General features: G+C 33.0%; 3 protein-coding genes across 7 annotated transcripts; 2 read left to right on the top strand and 1 right to left on the bottom strand.

Annotated features, from left to right (window-relative positions):
• Positions 1-38: 38 nt before the first annotated feature.
• Positions 39-3,209, top strand: LOC102669995 (A-kinase anchor protein 17A). 2 transcript variants are annotated; one of them, XM_026123758.2, is made up of 4 exons: positions 39-98; positions 324-528; positions 892-977; positions 1,578-3,209. In XM_026123758.2, the coding sequence occupies exons 2-4, from the start codon at positions 388-390 to the stop codon at positions 1,864-1,866; spliced, it is 516 nt and encodes a 171-aa protein (XP_025979543.1). In that variant the 5' UTR covers positions 39-98; positions 324-387; the 3' UTR covers positions 1,867-3,209. The 2 variants fall into 2 exon arrangements, with proteins under 2 accessions (XP_025979543.1, XP_006587292.1); XM_006587229.4 differs by lacking the exon at positions 39-98 and having other exon boundaries at positions 250-528.
• Positions 3,210-7,277: 4,068 nt separating this feature from the next.
• Positions 7,278-8,089, top strand: LOC100778226 (uncharacterized). Its single transcript, XM_006587227.4, has one exon. It carries the CDS (start codon positions 7,310-7,312, stop codon positions 8,087-8,089), a length of 780 nt encoding a protein of 259 aa, XP_006587290.1. The 5' UTR covers positions 7,278-7,309.
• LOC100775387 (SKP1-like protein 21) lies at positions 7,877-16,444 on the bottom strand. 4 transcript variants are annotated; one of them, XR_005886548.1, is made up of 11 exons: positions 16,207-16,401; positions 13,891-14,287; positions 12,639-12,860; positions 12,207-12,398; positions 12,022-12,132; positions 11,806-11,884; positions 10,921-11,021; positions 10,577-10,758; positions 9,990-10,120; positions 9,425-9,569; positions 7,877-8,063 (listed from the first exon to the last, which is right to left on the bottom strand). XR_005886548.1 is itself a non-coding variant. In XM_006587228.4 (10 exons), exons 2-10 carry the CDS (start codon positions 13,924-13,926, stop codon positions 9,553-9,555), a joined length of 1,071 nt encoding a protein of 356 aa, XP_006587291.1. In that variant the 5' UTR covers positions 13,927-14,287; positions 16,207-16,444; the 3' UTR covers positions 9,049-9,552. The 4 variants fall into 4 exon arrangements, 3 of the variants coding, with proteins under 3 accessions (XP_006587291.1, XP_003533992.1, XP_014617618.1); XM_006587228.4 differs by lacking the exon at positions 7,877-8,063 and having other exon boundaries at positions 9,049-9,569; positions 16,207-16,444; XM_003533944.5 differs by lacking the exons at positions 7,877-8,063; positions 13,891-14,287 and having other exon boundaries at positions 9,049-9,569.
• Positions 16,445-18,505: the final 2,061 nt, after the last annotated feature.

The following is an 18,505-nucleotide window of genomic DNA, read 5'->3' as shown; positions in this document are numbered from 1 at the left end:
CATCCCTGGTCAGACGCCACGTGAAGTGGAAGATGGCCCGCACGAAGAAAACAGGGGAGATGACAACTGAGGCCGCAAAGGAAATCGTTGAGAAGATTGTAAGTCATTTTCAACTAACCATTAGAATTATATTTCAATATTTTGTGAATGTCATGTACAACTGTGTTTTCTGTGCAAGATTCCTTTGAGGAGCAGGCGACACAGGGATCCTTCGTCCCCCATGGACGTTAGGATGTTCTCACCGCTGCAATTGGATGTCCAGAGCACCCTGGACGTGTCCGTGCTGCTGGAATATTAATGCAATATGTCTAAATTGTTTGCAGGATATTGTTCAATCTATACCTTCCAGCTTTCCTATATCTTCCCTAGAGTTGTTCAGTGTCCTTGATGACGCTAGTGAAAAAAACATGTTTATGTGGGATAGCAGAATCAATGCAAAGATATGTATTTGATGGAGAGGATGGAAAAATCGGTCTTGAACCAAAAAACCTAGTTTCTAGCACAAGTTTCTTGCTAGAACAGAAATTGGTAATTGTCTTTCTTAACTTCAAAATTTGTTTATATAACTCCCCCTTCCTCTTCTTTTATGTGATGTTCCTTTTGTTTTTGGTTTCAAATGGTATGTTTTTCGACATCAAAAGGGCTGCCAAAAACCAATGCAATTCAAATGTCTTTTCTCTTTCAGTAATTGACTCATGGATCCAACTCATGTTATGTCATAATATTTGAATTTTTGGAGGTGGCAGTGGAACAGAAGGTCATACTATGACTTGCACATGAAATACATTATGTCGAGCCCTATCTGTATTATATAACAAACCAATAATCTCACTTTCCCCAATTAGTTCTTTCTGTTACAGTCATGATGAAATGGGTTTTTTGTTCCCTTAGCTGAAGGGATGGCTTGTTGACAAGGATGCGGAAGCACTAAGGTGCCAGAAGCAATTGGAGGAGGAGGAAGAAGCTGCTCAGAAAAGGTACCTGGTTGAGAGCAATACAATAGAAGTCTAGTCTCTTTTTTAATCATCTTATTTTAATGAAATTTAAAATTTAAAATTTGAAATGGAGTCTGAACAATTTTTTTTGGTTGTTTTGTTTTGTGAAATAAGAGATCTATTCCCATAATAAACCTGTACAACTAAGAAATCGAAGAAGAACCTAGTGCTATTTGGGTTGATAGCCTCTTGATAGATATAAATCCCTGATAAGTCAGCAGGAATAAGTGTTTTAAGAAAGCTAAGGACATAATCAACCTGCACTACACTCTCATGCATAGTTTCAGTAAATTTGGCTAGCTCATCTATGTAAACTCGTGCATAATGCAATGTGCTTAAATTAATTTATGAACATATGATGCCTCTGCTATGATTTTCAATTTATTTTTCTTATATTTTATATGATTTTTGTAACTTCTAATGAACTATTATAAATAAATCTTGTACCACATTATTTTTAGTTAATCTTTATGCTTCTGTTTAGCAAAAATCATATGAGATGCAGCTAAAAATATACTCTTGAAAACCGGTCAAGTATGCATAATAGGACTCATTATTTAATAATCCTTTCTAATTTTATAGACAAGCTGAGATTTTGGAGAGGAAACGCCAGAAGAAGCTTAGACAAAAAGAGCAGAAAGCTAGGGAACAAAGACACAAAACTGAGGCAGAAATTAAAGGCAATATTGACAGTACTGTAAAGGCATTATTACTAGCAGAAGCATCTTTGGCTTTATCACTGGTAGAAGCATCTTTAGATACATACAATTTTGAAGCTCATAATCCAAATACATTTTCTGATAGCTCAGCTTCACCTGTACCTTCCCAATGTGCTGACACCAATGAAGTAATAAATGGATATATTCATTAGAGTCTGAAACTGCCACTGATCAAAATGTTGAGAGACGGTCTGCACATGGACAGAAACATCAACGCCAAGCAGTTGCCAGACAACAGGGGCTGCCAAAATCACAATGGACTATAGCCAATGGTTTGCATACAAACCAGAATTCTCCAGTGTCAAAACTTGAAATCAATCAGAAATATGGAACCCGCTGTGATCAAAAGGCATCTGCTATAGTTAATGGTAGCAAAGTATGGACTCGAAAGTCTAAAATAGAAATTGACAAGGTGGTTTTAAAAACCATACAAGAGAATAAACCAGACCAAATTAAGAATCAAGAATTTTTAATAGGATCTATATCTGTTAATCTTAGCAATTGCAGCCAATCAGAGGGTAATATGGTGGCTTCTCAAAAGGACTGCATGGTCGAGAATGTGGGAAAGCAGAATATTTCTCGGGATAAACCAATGAAAACCGATGTTGCTATGGGTGGCAACAATCGCTCAACAGTCAAGCTTTGGAGGCCAGTTAGCCGGCTTGAAACTAAAGATCCACTTCCAGTTCAAAGTGGTGGGATAGAAGTTGATGCAGTTCATGGAAATGGTCAAAACTTGTCAGGTCCAAGTTCTTTAAGGGTGTCTACTGCTGATGGTGGTGATATTGGTTTTGCAAAGTATTTCTCCCATACAGAGGGTAAAGCAGATTCAGGAAGCTTACTGTTCGACATTCAAGCTGCAAAAGCTTTCCTTGCACAAAGTAAGCTTTGTCACTTCATGCCTTTGCTGATAATGTGATCAAATGCTTGGCTTGGTCTTCAATTAATATTTTCCTAATCAAAACTATATGGAAGGAAGCTATCTCGTTAGAACATGTGACATTGGTTATTTGCCCCGATTCAGAACCTCCTGGGTGTGAGGAGATGCGGGATTTGAAAACAGCAGCATATCAATCTTCTGCAGTGGATAGTTGCAACATTGTGGCTAATGCAGATAAAAGATTGCCTGCAACCTCCAGAGTTGTGAAATCCAAACCCAGATCGAAGAAGTCTGAAAAGGGGACCAAGATAAAGTATATTCCCAAACAGAAGACAAATACCTAATGTGAGAGAATAAATTGTAGTAGTTAGTTATACAGATATACAGAGTTTGACTTTGTTGCAAATTTATATGTTAGCAGAGGTCCAAGTTTTACCAGGATGGTCTTCTGTCAAAATGTTGAAAGTAAGTTTTGCCGGAAAATCTTTACATTCCACCCTTCCTCTGAAAGATTTCATATGGGATTTTGGCTAGTTAGTTTCTTTTTACTTGTTGAATTATTAGCTTTTTTTTGTTGTAATAAACTTGTTTAATTTCAGTACAGGTTGACTTTTTATATGCATTGGTCATCATTATTAGGCAAGATTTTTTCTTCCATTCTTTTTCGTCATAATTGTCTAAATTTTGCTTGTAGTAATTCTATTATTTGGGATAATTCGAAAATCCCTATTTTTTTAGCCTTACCACTTTCTTGCCCTATTGATGAGCGCAGCGTGTAAAGAATGTTTGGTTCTTAGATCTAAGTGCATTTATTCGGTTCCTCCATGCAATGTTTCTTTTTTTTTTTTATCTTGGAAGTACTGTTGTGTGTAGATGAAAAATGATAATTGCATGAATGCTGAACTCCACCAGATTTGAATTGTTATACAGGTGCGTTGAACTGTTGTAGATAGTGTGAAGAATAGAACTTAAAAAATATGATGTCTTTTAATGAGATGGAATGAGAGAATATGCAATTTAGTCCTTGAGATTGTACCCATTTTGCATATCAGTCCCTGAGATTGTACCCATTTTGCATATTAGTCCCTAACTTAATGTTAAATTCAAAATAGTCTCTATCTTTGCATGAGTGTTGCAAAATAGTCCTTTCGTTAAATTCTAAAGTAACGCCGTTAGTGAGGTCAATTTTAGTGCCACGTGGACTATCCAACGTGGCTGACACTAAAGGATGATGTGGCATGACACGTGGATGTACCTCCTAAAAGATGTCACGTCATTTGATGATAACAAAATAAGTAAATAGGCAATTTAGTCCCTGACTTTGTACCCCTATTGCATATTAGTCCCTAACTTAATGAAAAATTCAAAATAGTCCATATCTTTTGCATAAGTGTTGCAAAACAGTCTCTAACTTAAAAAATGCCAGAAATCATGCTTAAAGTATCCATGCATTGCAAAGGTTGTGCTTTGCATGATTTCTGGTGACACAGATTTCTCCTTGGATTCCTTGTCATCTTTTGATTCCTCTGATTTTTTCTTTTCTTCTTTCTTTTCTTCTTCCTCTGCTTTTTTCTCCTCCACTGTGTTTTCCTCTGCTTTTTTCTCTTCCTATTCAAAACACAAAAAAAAAAAAACAAACCGGAATGATACATTGATGGTAATTGAAGAAAAAAAAAGAGGAAAAGAGAATGGTTATGCATACATCGCCCATTGGTGTTGACGGCTACAGAGATAAGGTTGTTGCTGTGGATTTTTGGTTCTTTTTATTTGTGCAAGTGTGTGTGGGTTCTTTTTCGTATATATGTCTCAATTGGTTCAGAACCATCAAATTTCAAGAAGTCACTCATTCTATCATCATCAAATGACGTGACACTAAAATTGACCTCACTAACAACGTTACTTTAAAATTTAACGGAAGGGCTATTTTGCAATACTTATGCAAAAGATAGGGACTATTTTGAATTTTTCATTAAATTAAGGACTATTTTGGATTTTTCATTAAATTAGGGACTAATATGCAACAGGGGTACAAAGTCAGGGACTAAATTGCCTATTTACTCGTTTTGTTATCATCAAATGACGTGACATCTTTTGAGAGGCATGTCCATGTGTCATGCCACGTCATCCTTTAGTGCCATGTTGGATAGTTCACGTGGCACTAAAATTGACTTCACTAACGGCGTTACTTTAAAATTTAACGGAATGACTATTTTGCAACACTTATGCAAAGATAGAGACTATTTTGAATTTAATATTAAGTTAGGAACTAATATGCAAAATGGATACAATCTCAGGGACTAAATTGCCTATTCACTCGAGATGAAATATTTTGAAAACCAGGGTTTAGGGTGGATTAGGATGGATACCTCAACCAGTAAGCCACCTCACATTTGTTTTATTTTTACTATTTTATGTAGGCTTTTCGTTAGGATTGATATAAGCATTATTATGTACCGAGTTTGCATTATTATATAAGTGGCAAAATTCAATGGTCACAATTTTTAGGTGTGATACATAAAAGTGTTAGTTTTGTATGATGTTAAATTTGAGGAGTTATTTATAGGATTTGGCTCTTAAAAGTGTTAATGAAGGGTTATTATGGTGTTTGAAAGTGTGTTTATACAATTTGGTCTCTAAAAAGTAGAGTTAACAATTTGTTTAATGGTTGAAGTGTAACCATACAGCGACACTATACACTGTTAGGTAGGGTCATTTTGGTCTTTGAAAGAGTGTGTTTATACAAATTGATCTCTCAAAAGTATAGAGGTTAATCATTTTGTCAATGGTTGAAGATTAAACATATAGTAACATTACTATTTTGTTGAAAATATTTTGACGAAAAAGCATGAAGTAGTCATTTGATCGTTTATATTTTTGCTATCCACATTAGATGAGAGAAAGCCAAATACTTATTTTTGCTAAAATTTTGACACTTCAGTTTATGTAATTTTCATAAAGAATTTCTTTATATGATTTATCTTTTTGGGCAACCAAAAAGTTGACGTGGAATGTTAATTACAGATGTATAACATTGTTTTCTATATAATTTGCTGATATAAAATAGGTGTATCCGTGTATATATGGATTTGATACCAATCCACCCACTTTCCCTCTAATTAATGTATCTTATTTGAGTAAATTCCCAAATCTCTCAAATCTTTTAAATGATGAAGAAACGAATGGTGTTTGCCATAAGATGGTGCACATATGGTTTTGATATGAAATCAACCCAACATAATAGTGAGATTGTATTTATAATGGTTTATATAAGTGGTAATGGTTTGTATCCCTTAACTAAGTAATTCAGGGTTCAATCTTGATTGATTATTGGATATAGAATAAATCATGTTGGGAGGAGAATAATCATCTTGTGTGCGTTTAAGGTTCCGATGAAGATTTATCACTGCTTTCAGCAGGAATAACTTTGTAACAATACCGTGATAAAAAAAAGTGAAATTGTGGGAAGAGGTTAAAGTGATTGAATACAAAGAATAAGAATAAAAGGGTTTGGGAGTTGTCCATTTTTTTTTTGGTAAGTTCCTTCCCACTTGGATTCACCATAAAAGTTATGTTTTAATGTTCTATTTTGAGCCCTGAAAAAATGTTGAAAAACCCTTACTATTACCACTCAATAACGCTACTTGAACACAACAAAATCATGGACCACACCTGAATAATGTAAATTAATAAGAAGCTATGCATTTAATAAGAAGAAGCCCCTTCCTTCAAATAGGGACCACGTCACATGTACACAAGGGAAATATTTTTGAACTCAAAATCCTAGAATACTCGACAATCTTCGACAATTACAATCATAAAGAGATGTAATGATGTGTGAAATAATGTCGTTTTGCCATATCTGTACAATTTATTATATGCAATTAACATTACACGTGTGTGGTTAATTTGTTAGGAAGTCACTTTTGAGAATAAGTTGTATAGATATACACCTTTAGGAATCAAACTAATACAAATTACTATTATTTTTAGGGGTCATATTGTATGCTAACCCAAAAATTAAAGCATTTATATTTTTTCAAGTATTTATTTATGTAGATTGTGATGGTTAAACTTGATTACACCTTTTTTTACTTAGTTTAAGAAAATTATGTTGTGTTAGAAAATAAAGTCTATATATTAAAAAACAAAATGGGTTTAAACACAACAGGATAAATAATTTCTGCCTTTCAGGACTGCATATAAAAAATTTAAATCTATATTTGATGTTTAATTTAATCTAACTCAAATCTTCATTAATATAGAACTTATATATATAATGTTCATATTTTCTCGTAATAAAACTTAGAATTAACAAGGACAGATGTTGCAACAATATCGGTCAACTTTTACCTTAAACTCATATGAACTTGCCATTTGTCGACTACCTATTCCATCATCAAACTTTTCTTCCTTCTTCTAGCCTTCATTCTCGTACCTATCTCACATTTTCATTCCCAATCTCCTCTTTACTTCCTTTCTTTACATGCATTTACCACCACAAAAATAAATCTCAATTCCATCAATTTCTCTACAATAAAAAAAAAACTGAATATTTTCATTTTCTCTTTCTTATGATTTTGTTCATTTCATTCTAAACACACCCAAAAGGAAACAAATCCACCCCCATGCATTAGTCCTTCATTCAATCTACACACACACACCCATCCAGACAAATTATTATTAATTAATTGTCAATTCTCGATAGCTTCACAAACATGTCAGGTGGTGTTGGGCCAACAGGCTGTGACATTAGCCTCCCAAAAGAACAAGAACTTAGTTTCAAAGAACAACAAGACCAACAACAATCATTACTCAAGAATCTCAACAAGCCCACCACACCACCACAACAACACAAAGTGGGTACTATTCTCTCTTTCAACCAGCTCAATTCCCTGGCTGTGGTAATTGTCCTATCTGCCAGTGGCTTGGTAAGCCCTGAAGACTTTGCCTTTGTGTTCTTCTCCCTTATTTACCTGCACTTCATAGCCAAGGTGGCTTTCCCTTCTCTTCATCCATCAAGGGACCCCCAAGAAGTCTTCAACCCCCAAAACAAGCTCATCCAACTTTATACCCTCATCGGTGCCACCATTGGGCTTTTCATCCCAATAGCCTACATTTTCGAGGGTGTTTTTGAGGGTGACAAGGAAGGGATCAAGGCAGCAGCACCGCATGTTTTTCTCTTGGCCAGCCAAGTTTTCATGGAAGGAGTGGCATCATCATCATCACAAAGGTTCTCGGCTCCGGTTCGAGCTTTTGTTCCAGCATTCTACAATGCAAGAAGGATTTTCACCATTGTGGATTGGCTTAGGAGTGAGGTCTATAAGATAGATGGCGAGCACAGTGGGTCTGCTTGGAGGATTCATGTTGGGAGAGCACTTGCAATGGCCAATATGGCCTACTGGTCTTTCAATCTATTTGGATTCCTGTTGCCAGTGTTTCTTCCAAAAGTTTTGAAGCTGTATTACTCGTCTGAGTACAATGACAAAGACCGATGAAGGAAGTTTTGTATGCTTACTCTTGGAATAGCCATGCATTTGATTTTGATGTATAAGGTCTTGAACCACAGGTTTTACTTGTTTTAGCTCTATAATTATTACATAGTGAATGTATTTGATATTGGATGACTGTAGACACATAATTTATACTTAGTGAATGTATATTATTTATTAACTAGATGGGTGAGATGTATGAATTTCGAAAAAGTGGAACTGTCATTATGTTTTTAGCTTACTAAGGTCCCCCCATCAACTAAAGCAAACAGGTTGAGGAAAGTATTTCAAAATGACCAAACAAAAATACATCAAACTTCAAAATTCATATTCTACATTATATCAAATGAAAACATGCCAATAAAAATGGTTTACTTGTCAAAAACCTTCATTGCAATGGAACTTTTGTTTTGATGTTAAAAATCTTCATAGTAGAGTTGACAGTGCAAAATCTGTCCAACTTCAATGCCCATTTCTTTTTTAACATTAAAAAATTCACACATAATAAAAATAAATGTTCTAATGTAAATCTATAATTAGAATTAATTTAGACAAGCATTTTGACAACATTCAATGATTCTAAATTAATTTTATCAAAATCAATTCTCTACTAATTTAAAACTTACCGACAAGCATTTTTTTTTTTTAAATGTTAAGGTATTTTAAAGTGACAAAATCATACAATCGCAAAATAAAAGTTCGAGACAACGATCGTAATTCCCAAATGATTCTCGTCATCTCGTGCCTGTTATAATAGTATTGAATTTATAATGAGTGCGCAAATCAATGTGCTCCCCATCCTATAAACACCTGCTGGAAGACTCTATCAAATAATAGGATCTAAAGTCTAGGGGGTTTAACTCAATTGATTGAACAAAGGTGCATGAGTTGTTATAAACCTCTTGACATTGTCTTTGATTCCCACAAATAAAAAAAAAAAATAAGGTCTAAATATAGAAAAAGTCTATAGTGAAACTGCCCCCATGTAACTCGACTAGGGGTTGTATGATATCATTTTAACAAATGTATAATACAAGTTTATCTATAGCTTAACCACCAAAAATAAACAAAAATAATAATGAAATTAATTTTAAAAAATTCAAAGACCTGACAAAAATAGTGGAGACTGGAATAAATACAAGGAAACAAGGTCAAGGTAGATGAGTCGATAACACTCAAATTGCTTTCCAAGATTCTCTTTTTTTACTCTTTTCTTCTCACACTTCTTTGTCTCTCTTTTATTTGCCCCTCTCCCCATGCAGAATTCAAAATGTTCAAATTTTTAAAAAACAAAGCTACACTTTGGTTATAAGTTAGAAGGAACAAACAAATATTACTCACATGGTGTTCACACAGACTTGCACTTCCAAGATTCAGGCAACAGCAAACCCTAAGCTGCCATCCTTTCAAGATCACTTTAACTTCCACTTCCACTCACCTTGGAAATTGGATTATCTGCCAGTGCTGCGCTACCTCTGATCAAAACCTATATGTAGCATACATTACATGCTCAACGATAGACTTGAAATCATTCATGATTAAAACCTAAGTTGCAACTCCTCACCCTAAACCCAGCTAGCCCTTCTATATTATCAGTAACCAATTAATTAAAATCATTTTGAAATTCATAACTTGCCAGTATGTGATATACAGATATAAAAAACAATAAAAACGAGAGGGAGGGAAGGGACCAAAAGCAGACCCAATGATCAAGCCCTATGAAATAACACATGTCCTTGAATATAATTAACATGTGCAATAATACCACCATGCTAGTCTAGCCCTCAGTACATAATCATATCTTTAGAACTAACAGACTCTGAGCAAAATTTTCAGATACTTCTGATAGAAAACAAGTCAGCAAGTAGGGTTGTAAAAGAATATTGAGAAGATAGAAAGGACATACCTGTATAAAGGTGCGTTGAACCATTGCTATTCATAGAAATTGGCACTAGTCTTCTGTCTTGGCCCAAAGATAAAATTTGCATCCTTTCAGGCCAATCTGAATTTAATCTTCGTGCAAAATCTTCCACTTCCCTACAAGAAACAAAGTCAATAAATGCAAGATAAAAGAGAATACAATAAAATAAAGCACTCAACAATTAGCTGACAAGGTTACCCTCTTTCATAGGTTATATTTTGATACGACCAATCCACAAGTTGTCTACTAAAATTAAGTAAATGAATGAACTACTATGTAAGACAAATGCAGAACGTTCAACACAAGATACAATTAAGCAAGAATCCTCTTGATTAATGATAATTTTAATGGAATGGAATCAATAAAAAAAAAATGCACTAAACCAGTCAGGAAGATTCTTGGGTCCATGGAATTTACTTGTGAGGAGAGAAAAAATATTCTATGAACAGATAAGGAAATCATAGAAACAAATTAATTAATTAATTAAAGATTACTTTGACAAAAGGCATATATATATATAGTTTTGAACTTATTCCTCATCAATTGAAGAACTAGAGAAGCGTGTATCTAACCTGTCAAGCTCCTCTTTCATCGCAGGATCTAAATCATCGTCAACATCTCCATCAATAAATTCAAATTTTGGAGAAAAATTAATAGCAGGGAGGTTTTGCGTCCTCGAGTGTTTACTTGCAGAGGCCTCCAAGGCATTGTCAAAATTGACATCGTGATATGCAGAAGGAAGAGGATTCAATTCCTAAAATATATAAAAGGATAGTCAATGAGAGAGACAATACTCTTGTTCAAAATGGAAAATAATGTTGACACCAGCAGGTAGTGGTAATCTAAGCAATGAGAATGAGTATACAAGTCATAAACATATCCTCAACAAGTCTTTTAATAGGTGGCAGAGTCTAACCTTATCGTTTTCATTTGTATTTTCTGAAGAAATATCCTTTGCATGGTCTTTCCTTCTCCTATTCTTCTTTTTATTTTTATTAGCTCTAGTTCCCTTTATATCTGTCAAATCATATGTATCTACAAGGTAAGCTATGTAAAGCAAAAACAAGATAGGGTGCATTAAAATTATTATACTCTAAAGAAAACTTTACTACAAGCAATATGGTTGAATAAATGTAGAAAATCTTATGTGATAACCGATGACGAGAAATCAACATAATCGCTCTAGCATCTATCATAAATAAGAGAGTAACTCCATGCATCTAAACAATAACAAAACAAAAAACAATAATAACAGTAGTAACAGACAAGTAGTTGGTATTTGTCCCATACACAATCCTCCCAGTCTAGCCCTGGCTTGGCTCAACCAGTCTTTGTCCCAAAAATGCATTCTGTTAGAAAATCTAAAAAATATCCCATCATATCATTATTCTACAATAACATATGCTAGAATAAATGATATGATCGGATAAATTTTAGATATTCTAAAATAATAATAATAATAATAATAATAATAGCAGTAAAGAAGTAAAAATCCTATATTCATGGAAACTTTCAAAACTAAAATTAGCAGCTTCAGATTTAAATAATTTATGATGTATAAATATAGCATGCACCAATAAAAGTCAAAGCTGAACAAAATCACATGGCAGTATTGTAGAGATGAACAAAGTGCGATAAAAGTGATCTACTTTTCTTTAACAATAAGACAAATTGCCATTGTTTATCCGCACCTGATCCCTCCCAAAATAAAATGAAAGATCTGATAAAATAGCCCCACGGAAACAAAAAGCAATGACAAAAGAAATTTAGAAAAGACGTCAGGGTGAAAGACATGACATGCCTCCATCTGCACCATTAATAAATGATAGAAGATCTTCAACTGAACGCTCATCCTTTGGTTCCTCCTCAACCTCAACATCCTGAAACACGTCAAACATTTTAGTGTGATCGCAATACACTCTGACAAGAAGTTTGTCATAAATAAGAATAAGAATTATACTAACATTCAATATGCAAGGTCCAACAATATTAATGGAATTAAAATGGTAGAAAATACCTTCAGTTTCTTCCTCTCTTTTAGTTCTTTCCTCTTTCTAGCATATAATCTGTTTAGAAGTCGAATTCGTGGATCATCAGTTATGTTTCTCAGAGGCTCCAGCTTCTCCTCCTGGCAAAGATCCTAATGTAAATAAAGAAATATGATTGCAGACTTAAAGGCTCACTTTCGCTATCATCACACACCTCAGTGAGATCATCAGGCAAATGAAATGTTTCACGAATCTCCTCAGGAGTTTTTCCTTCAATAATCCGAGCAAGTGCTCGGCTGGTCAGGTCAACCAAAGGCTTCAGTTGGAGGCTGTCAGCAGCAGATGTCAACTCACATAACTTCTTTGTATCCATCCGAATAAACTTCTCATCAAAAGTTTTGCGCTCCTACAATAGTAGCACAATCAAATACTCATTAATCTCTAAATTTTTCTATCTCTCCAGTATTTCAGCTGATTAAAGCAAAATTAAAGATGTCCCAGACATTATCAAGTAGTATTTCAAAATTATCAAATATACTTTAAAATTAACAAGCACCAAGTCTTCAAATAATGGATGAGTACTGAAAAATATATATCCCTAAAATTAAGGTAAAAAGAATCACATGAAAGTAGGATTGTTCCAGACCTTGTTAGAATGCCCTGGTACTTGGTGAAACCGACAGTAGTCAAGTATCAAACCCAACATTGCAGGATTGACACGTTGTGGAAGAGATATAGCATAAGTTTTGGAAGATCCCAAGCCTGTTTGAAGTACTTCCTGGCAAATCATGGGGCAAAACATGGCTACCTCTTCCTCTACTTGCTGAATAGAACCATCCACAGTTTGAAGCCAGATGTAGGATTTCATCTAAGCATGGCAAAGGCAAAGTGAAATCAACAAACTAGCTACCCAGGCAACAACAATAAACTTGACTTCACCATGTTCTAATCATTATAATCTAGAAGTAGAGTTCAGCGGGCAAATAAAGGAAAGCATGTGACTATTTATTGTTAGCATCTGCTGAATTTTTTTGGGAGGCAGGGGGGAGCTTTCCTAATATGAGGTAAAAGAGGAGGAAAACTAGTACTATAAAAGCTATATCTGGAGAAGAAAAATATGTCTCTTCATTTAAACTATAGTAAAATAGCTATACTTTTAGAAGAAAAGGAAATGAGTTTCTTTATGTGATATATCGTATTGTTTAGTTGCACCATCTGAATAAAATTCCTGTATCTAGACCTGACTAACATTCATTTCTATTAAAGAGAGGTAACAGAATATCTAATACTAATAAAATCCAACATCATTAAGGTGATCTTATCTACAAATTCAAAGAACTGATACAAGCAATTTTTTCCCAATATTGCACAGTCTCATCAACAAGAAGTTTTCCTTCTTGTGTCAACATTTGCTCACCCTATATGAATGGGCCTTATGGTTTGTCTGAGAAAATTAATGGCCCATAAGTGCTACATATGGGCCTAAAACATAAAAAAGATTGACTAAACAAATATAATCCCTTATGGTCTCCTACAAAAAACTATCTCCATATAATAGTAAAGGAAGATAAATAATTTTGAATAGAACATAAAATTCTTAATGACATAGAGAGCAGGATGGAGCAGGAGAAGGGAAAGAAAAATAATAATGGGTGATATCATGAGTCAGTACTTCAGCACATAGTGCTAATTAGAAGTAAAAAATAAAAAATTTGGAGGGCCTAATACCTACTCATTAAGACCTTCTGTCATGAGATGAGAATGCAATTTCAAATACATTAGTGTACTATGCATTGAACCAACACAAAAGGCCAAAGCAAGATCTGCACAAGGCCATGGCAACAGATAACCCTAAATGGATTGAAAAAACAAATAGATAGAATATAATAATACCATACCTCAGGTTTCACAACTGCCATAGCAGCATCAAACATTTGAAAACAGACACAGGTTGTAATTACTACGTCCTTGGCACGAGCGTGACAAGTTTACTATTTTTCCCAGTTCAGTAACAAGGAAATTACAACACAAAGGAAACTTTGCACTTCTTCAAAAACCTTGGTTTGCAAGATAAGCGTAGATGCTTCAAATATTCTTCATGAGGTGGGTTAGGTCTGGACTCTAATAACAGGTCTAACTGCATTCTTATGAGAAGTGTTTCCACATGTCCGGTACTAAAAGATAAAGCAGCAGGTTCTATGGCAATAAACCATATGATGTTCAGCCTAAACATCACCAAAGAAGGTCCCAGCGTTGAGCATTTGCAAATCTTTTATCAGTTCAGTTTCTTTATCACTGATAAATTTTGTGCATGCATGGAAACATGAGAATCAAGAAACAAAGAGGTGAACAACACAAGATTGAGAAATATTTATTGACTATATTCATAAATCAACAATTGAGAATGCAATATTATTCAATATTCAATAACTGCAATTCCAGAGTGTACCAATCATTTCCTTAGGCAAACTGATTCTAAAGTCAATATAGTAAAGTGTTGGAAAAGTCTCCTAAACTGTGGTCACCCTAGATAGAGTGGGTGTGTTGAAAGTCCCACATGACAGGTAGCCGTGGGCAAAAGAGGACATGTTGAAGTCCCACATCAACTAAAGATAGTGCTGAGATAAACTATATAAGTGGGGAGCAATCCTCACCTTACAAGCTGGTTTTGTAGGGTTGAGTTAGACTCATAACCCACTTTCTGACATAAAGGAATGATGTTTGATCTCAAAATGCCATATAATTTTACTCAATAGGTGTAGGTGATTAAAGAAAAAGAAAAGTATTTTTATTTTAAACTTCCTCATAACTATAAATTTTGCACTCTGCTTTCCACAAAAGCAATGCAAACCCATTCTAAGTTTCTCCATAACAAATGGTGAAGCAAAAGCCCTTGCCCTGGGATCCATGTGGCAAAATTTTTCTATTCATCAAGAAAACATAGTCTAGTCCATGTAATTAAGCTAATCATGATTTTAATCAGACCTTAAATTGAAACTCCGTATCTAGTCTACGTGTTTAATGTCTATTGTTTTCTAGAGTATACCATGCAACAGCTTCCTCAATTCCATTACCATAAAGATCACAATGGTATTTTAAATTCTACCATACATGCAAGCAATAACAAAAAATAATACCAAAAGAATTTAAAAGAAAAAAACTGCTGGTATATCTTATGACCTCACCAACACACTAGTATATCAGTGAATACTACTACTAGAAAACCCAAGGAAAACATTGATAATTAGAGTGTGCTTGGTTTATTTTTGCCTCTAGTAATTACAAAAATGACATTATTTTTGCTTTGTATATTATTTTCATGATTTTGTAAACCAAATACCGAAAACAACGCAATCTTGTTTTAAACTTCTCCTTCTTAAAATCATAAATAAAATGCAAACAATTTTCCATTTCTGTAACTATTATCAAAACAGTTTGCTGCCATTAACTGGCTTTAGATCAATGGTTAAGGAATCAAAAGTAGAAAGTTCTTATTAAAAAGTCGTAACATTTAGTGTTAATTGAAATGAAAATATTTCTAACAAAGATTTCCAATTGAAAAGTCTATCCGCAGCATCCCAACCATGATATCCAAATTCCAATAAAAGATTTATATTTACTAACTCCTTAACTGGTCGCCAAAACTGTTAATTGAAAATATACCACTAGAAAATGAACACACACACACAAAACCAAAAAAATCAAATGCACCCTATTTTTTTTTTATAAAAAAAACCAGCAAAATACATTCCAAAACCACTATCCCAATCAAATGACCAAACACACAAGCAATCACCTAGCGCTGCCACATTCAGCACTCTAATTCGCACAATTCGAAGTTCAAACCATTCATTTTCAGCAACTTCATCGTCATGACTACTCTGCCACTCAACTTAACTAAGCTAACGAAGTAACTGAAAATTCAAACCATTGTATCACACCATTCCTCTAACCCTGGCGTGAAGAAACTAAACAAAAAAACATTCCAACGGCTCAAGCTACCATAGGCAACACCAACACGAAACCAAAAATTAAATAATTTTTATCAAACTATGCAAAATTCTCAACAATAAAGCTCGAATCACAGCTATAAACAACTAACATCCGATAATTCAACTCCGCAATTATAGTCGTAACTCTTAACCAGCAGAGTTCATATTCAACGTCGAAACAGAACACTGAAATGAACACACACAGAGAAAGAGCAGAGGTACCTTGAAGAAGAAGAGGAGAAGAAAATGGAGAAAGGCATGCACTAAGAAAAAGAGGAAGATGGAAGAAACAGAAAACGGAGATTGTAACTGTTACTGTTACTGGTTAGGGCTTTTCCGTTTTCTCGGTGCGTGTTTTTGTTGTTTCTCCGATTCGTGTGCCGTTGGGTGTAGGCACGTGACTCTACCAAACCGAACGAGACATCGCACGTGAGTAGATAAGGGAAAGGTAAGTAAGTGAAACACAGAAACTTGTTCAGATGGAGATGGTTTGCTTTTCCTGCAGTTGGAGAGAGAATGCAGAAACAATCTTGACCGTTAATTTATTTTTCATATATTTTTTGGTTAATAAAACATAAGTTCTAAAATATTTAGACCGTTAGATTATGAATATTGGACCCGGCAGTCATGTAGCTGAATTACAGGGAATCCTGGTCCTGTGCAGATAGGTACAAACCGAAGTATGAGTCATTGGACACAACCAAATTAAACCAATAACAATACCACAGCACAAATTTTAAAATATAAATTAAAAGTAGTAACAAAATAACGATGTTACATTTAACTGAATTTTACAGGATAACGTCTATTAGTATAATTAAATTTATAATATATATATATATATATATATATATATATATATATATTTTATGGATAGTCTTGCTCTTTACGCTAATTATCTTATGGCTAGTTATATTATAAGAGATTGAATTCAAGTTGGACAGACAAAAATGTTTCAATATATGAATCATATATTATAATAAAATTTATAACAACTAAATATTTCAAAATATATATTATATTTTAAATTTATAAGGCTAGCAATAAAATTTTAATGCATTTTTAATTATTGATCAAGATGTATAAAAATACAAAGATAAAATAATAGTAATAAAATATTAAAATATAATGTACATTAATAAAGATAAAAAAAAAACTAATTTTAAATAGATAGGAGTAATTAAGCAAATAGTATATTGAGAGAGTCTAATTTAGTTACTTGAATGTAAATTCTGATACTTGCTTTTGCTTTTAACTTTTTATGGATAAAAAAAATTAAAAAATTAGTATGTGAAATATTTAAATGGAAAAAACAGTACACCAAGAATGAGGAATGATTAATTGATATAGCATATTATTCTGTAATTTATTTATTTCTAATTTCTAATATAAAAACTTAACAAAAAAATATGATATGCATTGACTGTGTAAAATGTAAAAATTTTATATAATTATCTAATCATAATTCTGCATGTATAATAAGTTTTTTAATTTTTAAAATAATTCAAATAATAAATTATAATTAAAAGATAATGTAAAATAATTTTATGACGTTAATACAAAAAAATTTGTATAGTGTTAGAGTCATAATGTTATAATATAACTATAAAGTGAAATCCTATAAAATATTTTTTTATAGATCTATAAGATGATTTAAAAAATAATAATTTAATTTAAATACAATAATAATATAAATTTTATTTACACTACCATTAATTATAAATTATCATTGCTTCAAAAAAGTTATAAACAATTATGGACGATAAAATTATTAAATTTTATAATAAAAGAAAATAGTTTATATATTGTTAATGTAAAACTGTTACATTATATATTACTCATTAATCATTATTTTTGTTAGTTGTTATAATAATTATTTTAAAAATTATATTAATCATAACTTTTAATTAGCTACACTATAATTTTTTATTTTTTTAACTTTTAAGGTAATAATACTTTGACCGTATTGGGTGTGGGGGCAGACAGGTGGCCGTGTGTTACAAAGCCGGCCGTGGCACAAGGACATACATAAACTAACAAATTGCCGAAGCTAAGCCTAAACAGAATGATGGAGACAAATGTTTAGAAACAGATTGTCTTACATAATTTTTAATACACTTTTTTAAAATTACTGATTAAAATTTATAAAAATGTATAGGTTTTACTTTTTATTTGATAAGTCTCCACCATAATTTTTAATAATTTAATAAATAATAAAAAATAATTCAAGAAAATATGAAAACTTATTTTATTCTTCTTAACAACATACTTTATTTTATATATTAATAGTAACACAAGTGATAATAAATTGTATTTTTCAATCAACTGATTCAGAGTACAAATATACTTATATATTTAAAATACTTTATTTTATAAATTATTTATATATTTAAAATTCAAATTTAAGATAATTAATTAAATTAAAACAACATTGTGCCAACCAATTGACACACCCACTACTCTTAATACTCTTTGAATGATGAAGGACAAAAAAGCGTCGCTTGAACCAATGAGGTGGGTT

Source organism: Glycine max, chromosome 9 (assembly GCF_000004515.6).
Source record: "Glycine max cultivar Williams 82 chromosome 9, Glycine_max_v4.0, whole genome shotgun sequence".
NCBI lineage: Eukaryota > Viridiplantae > Streptophyta > Magnoliopsida > Fabales > Fabaceae > Glycine > Glycine max.
The sequence above is the reverse complement of the archived record's forward strand: the minus strand, read 5'-3'. Positions and strand labels throughout refer to the sequence as shown.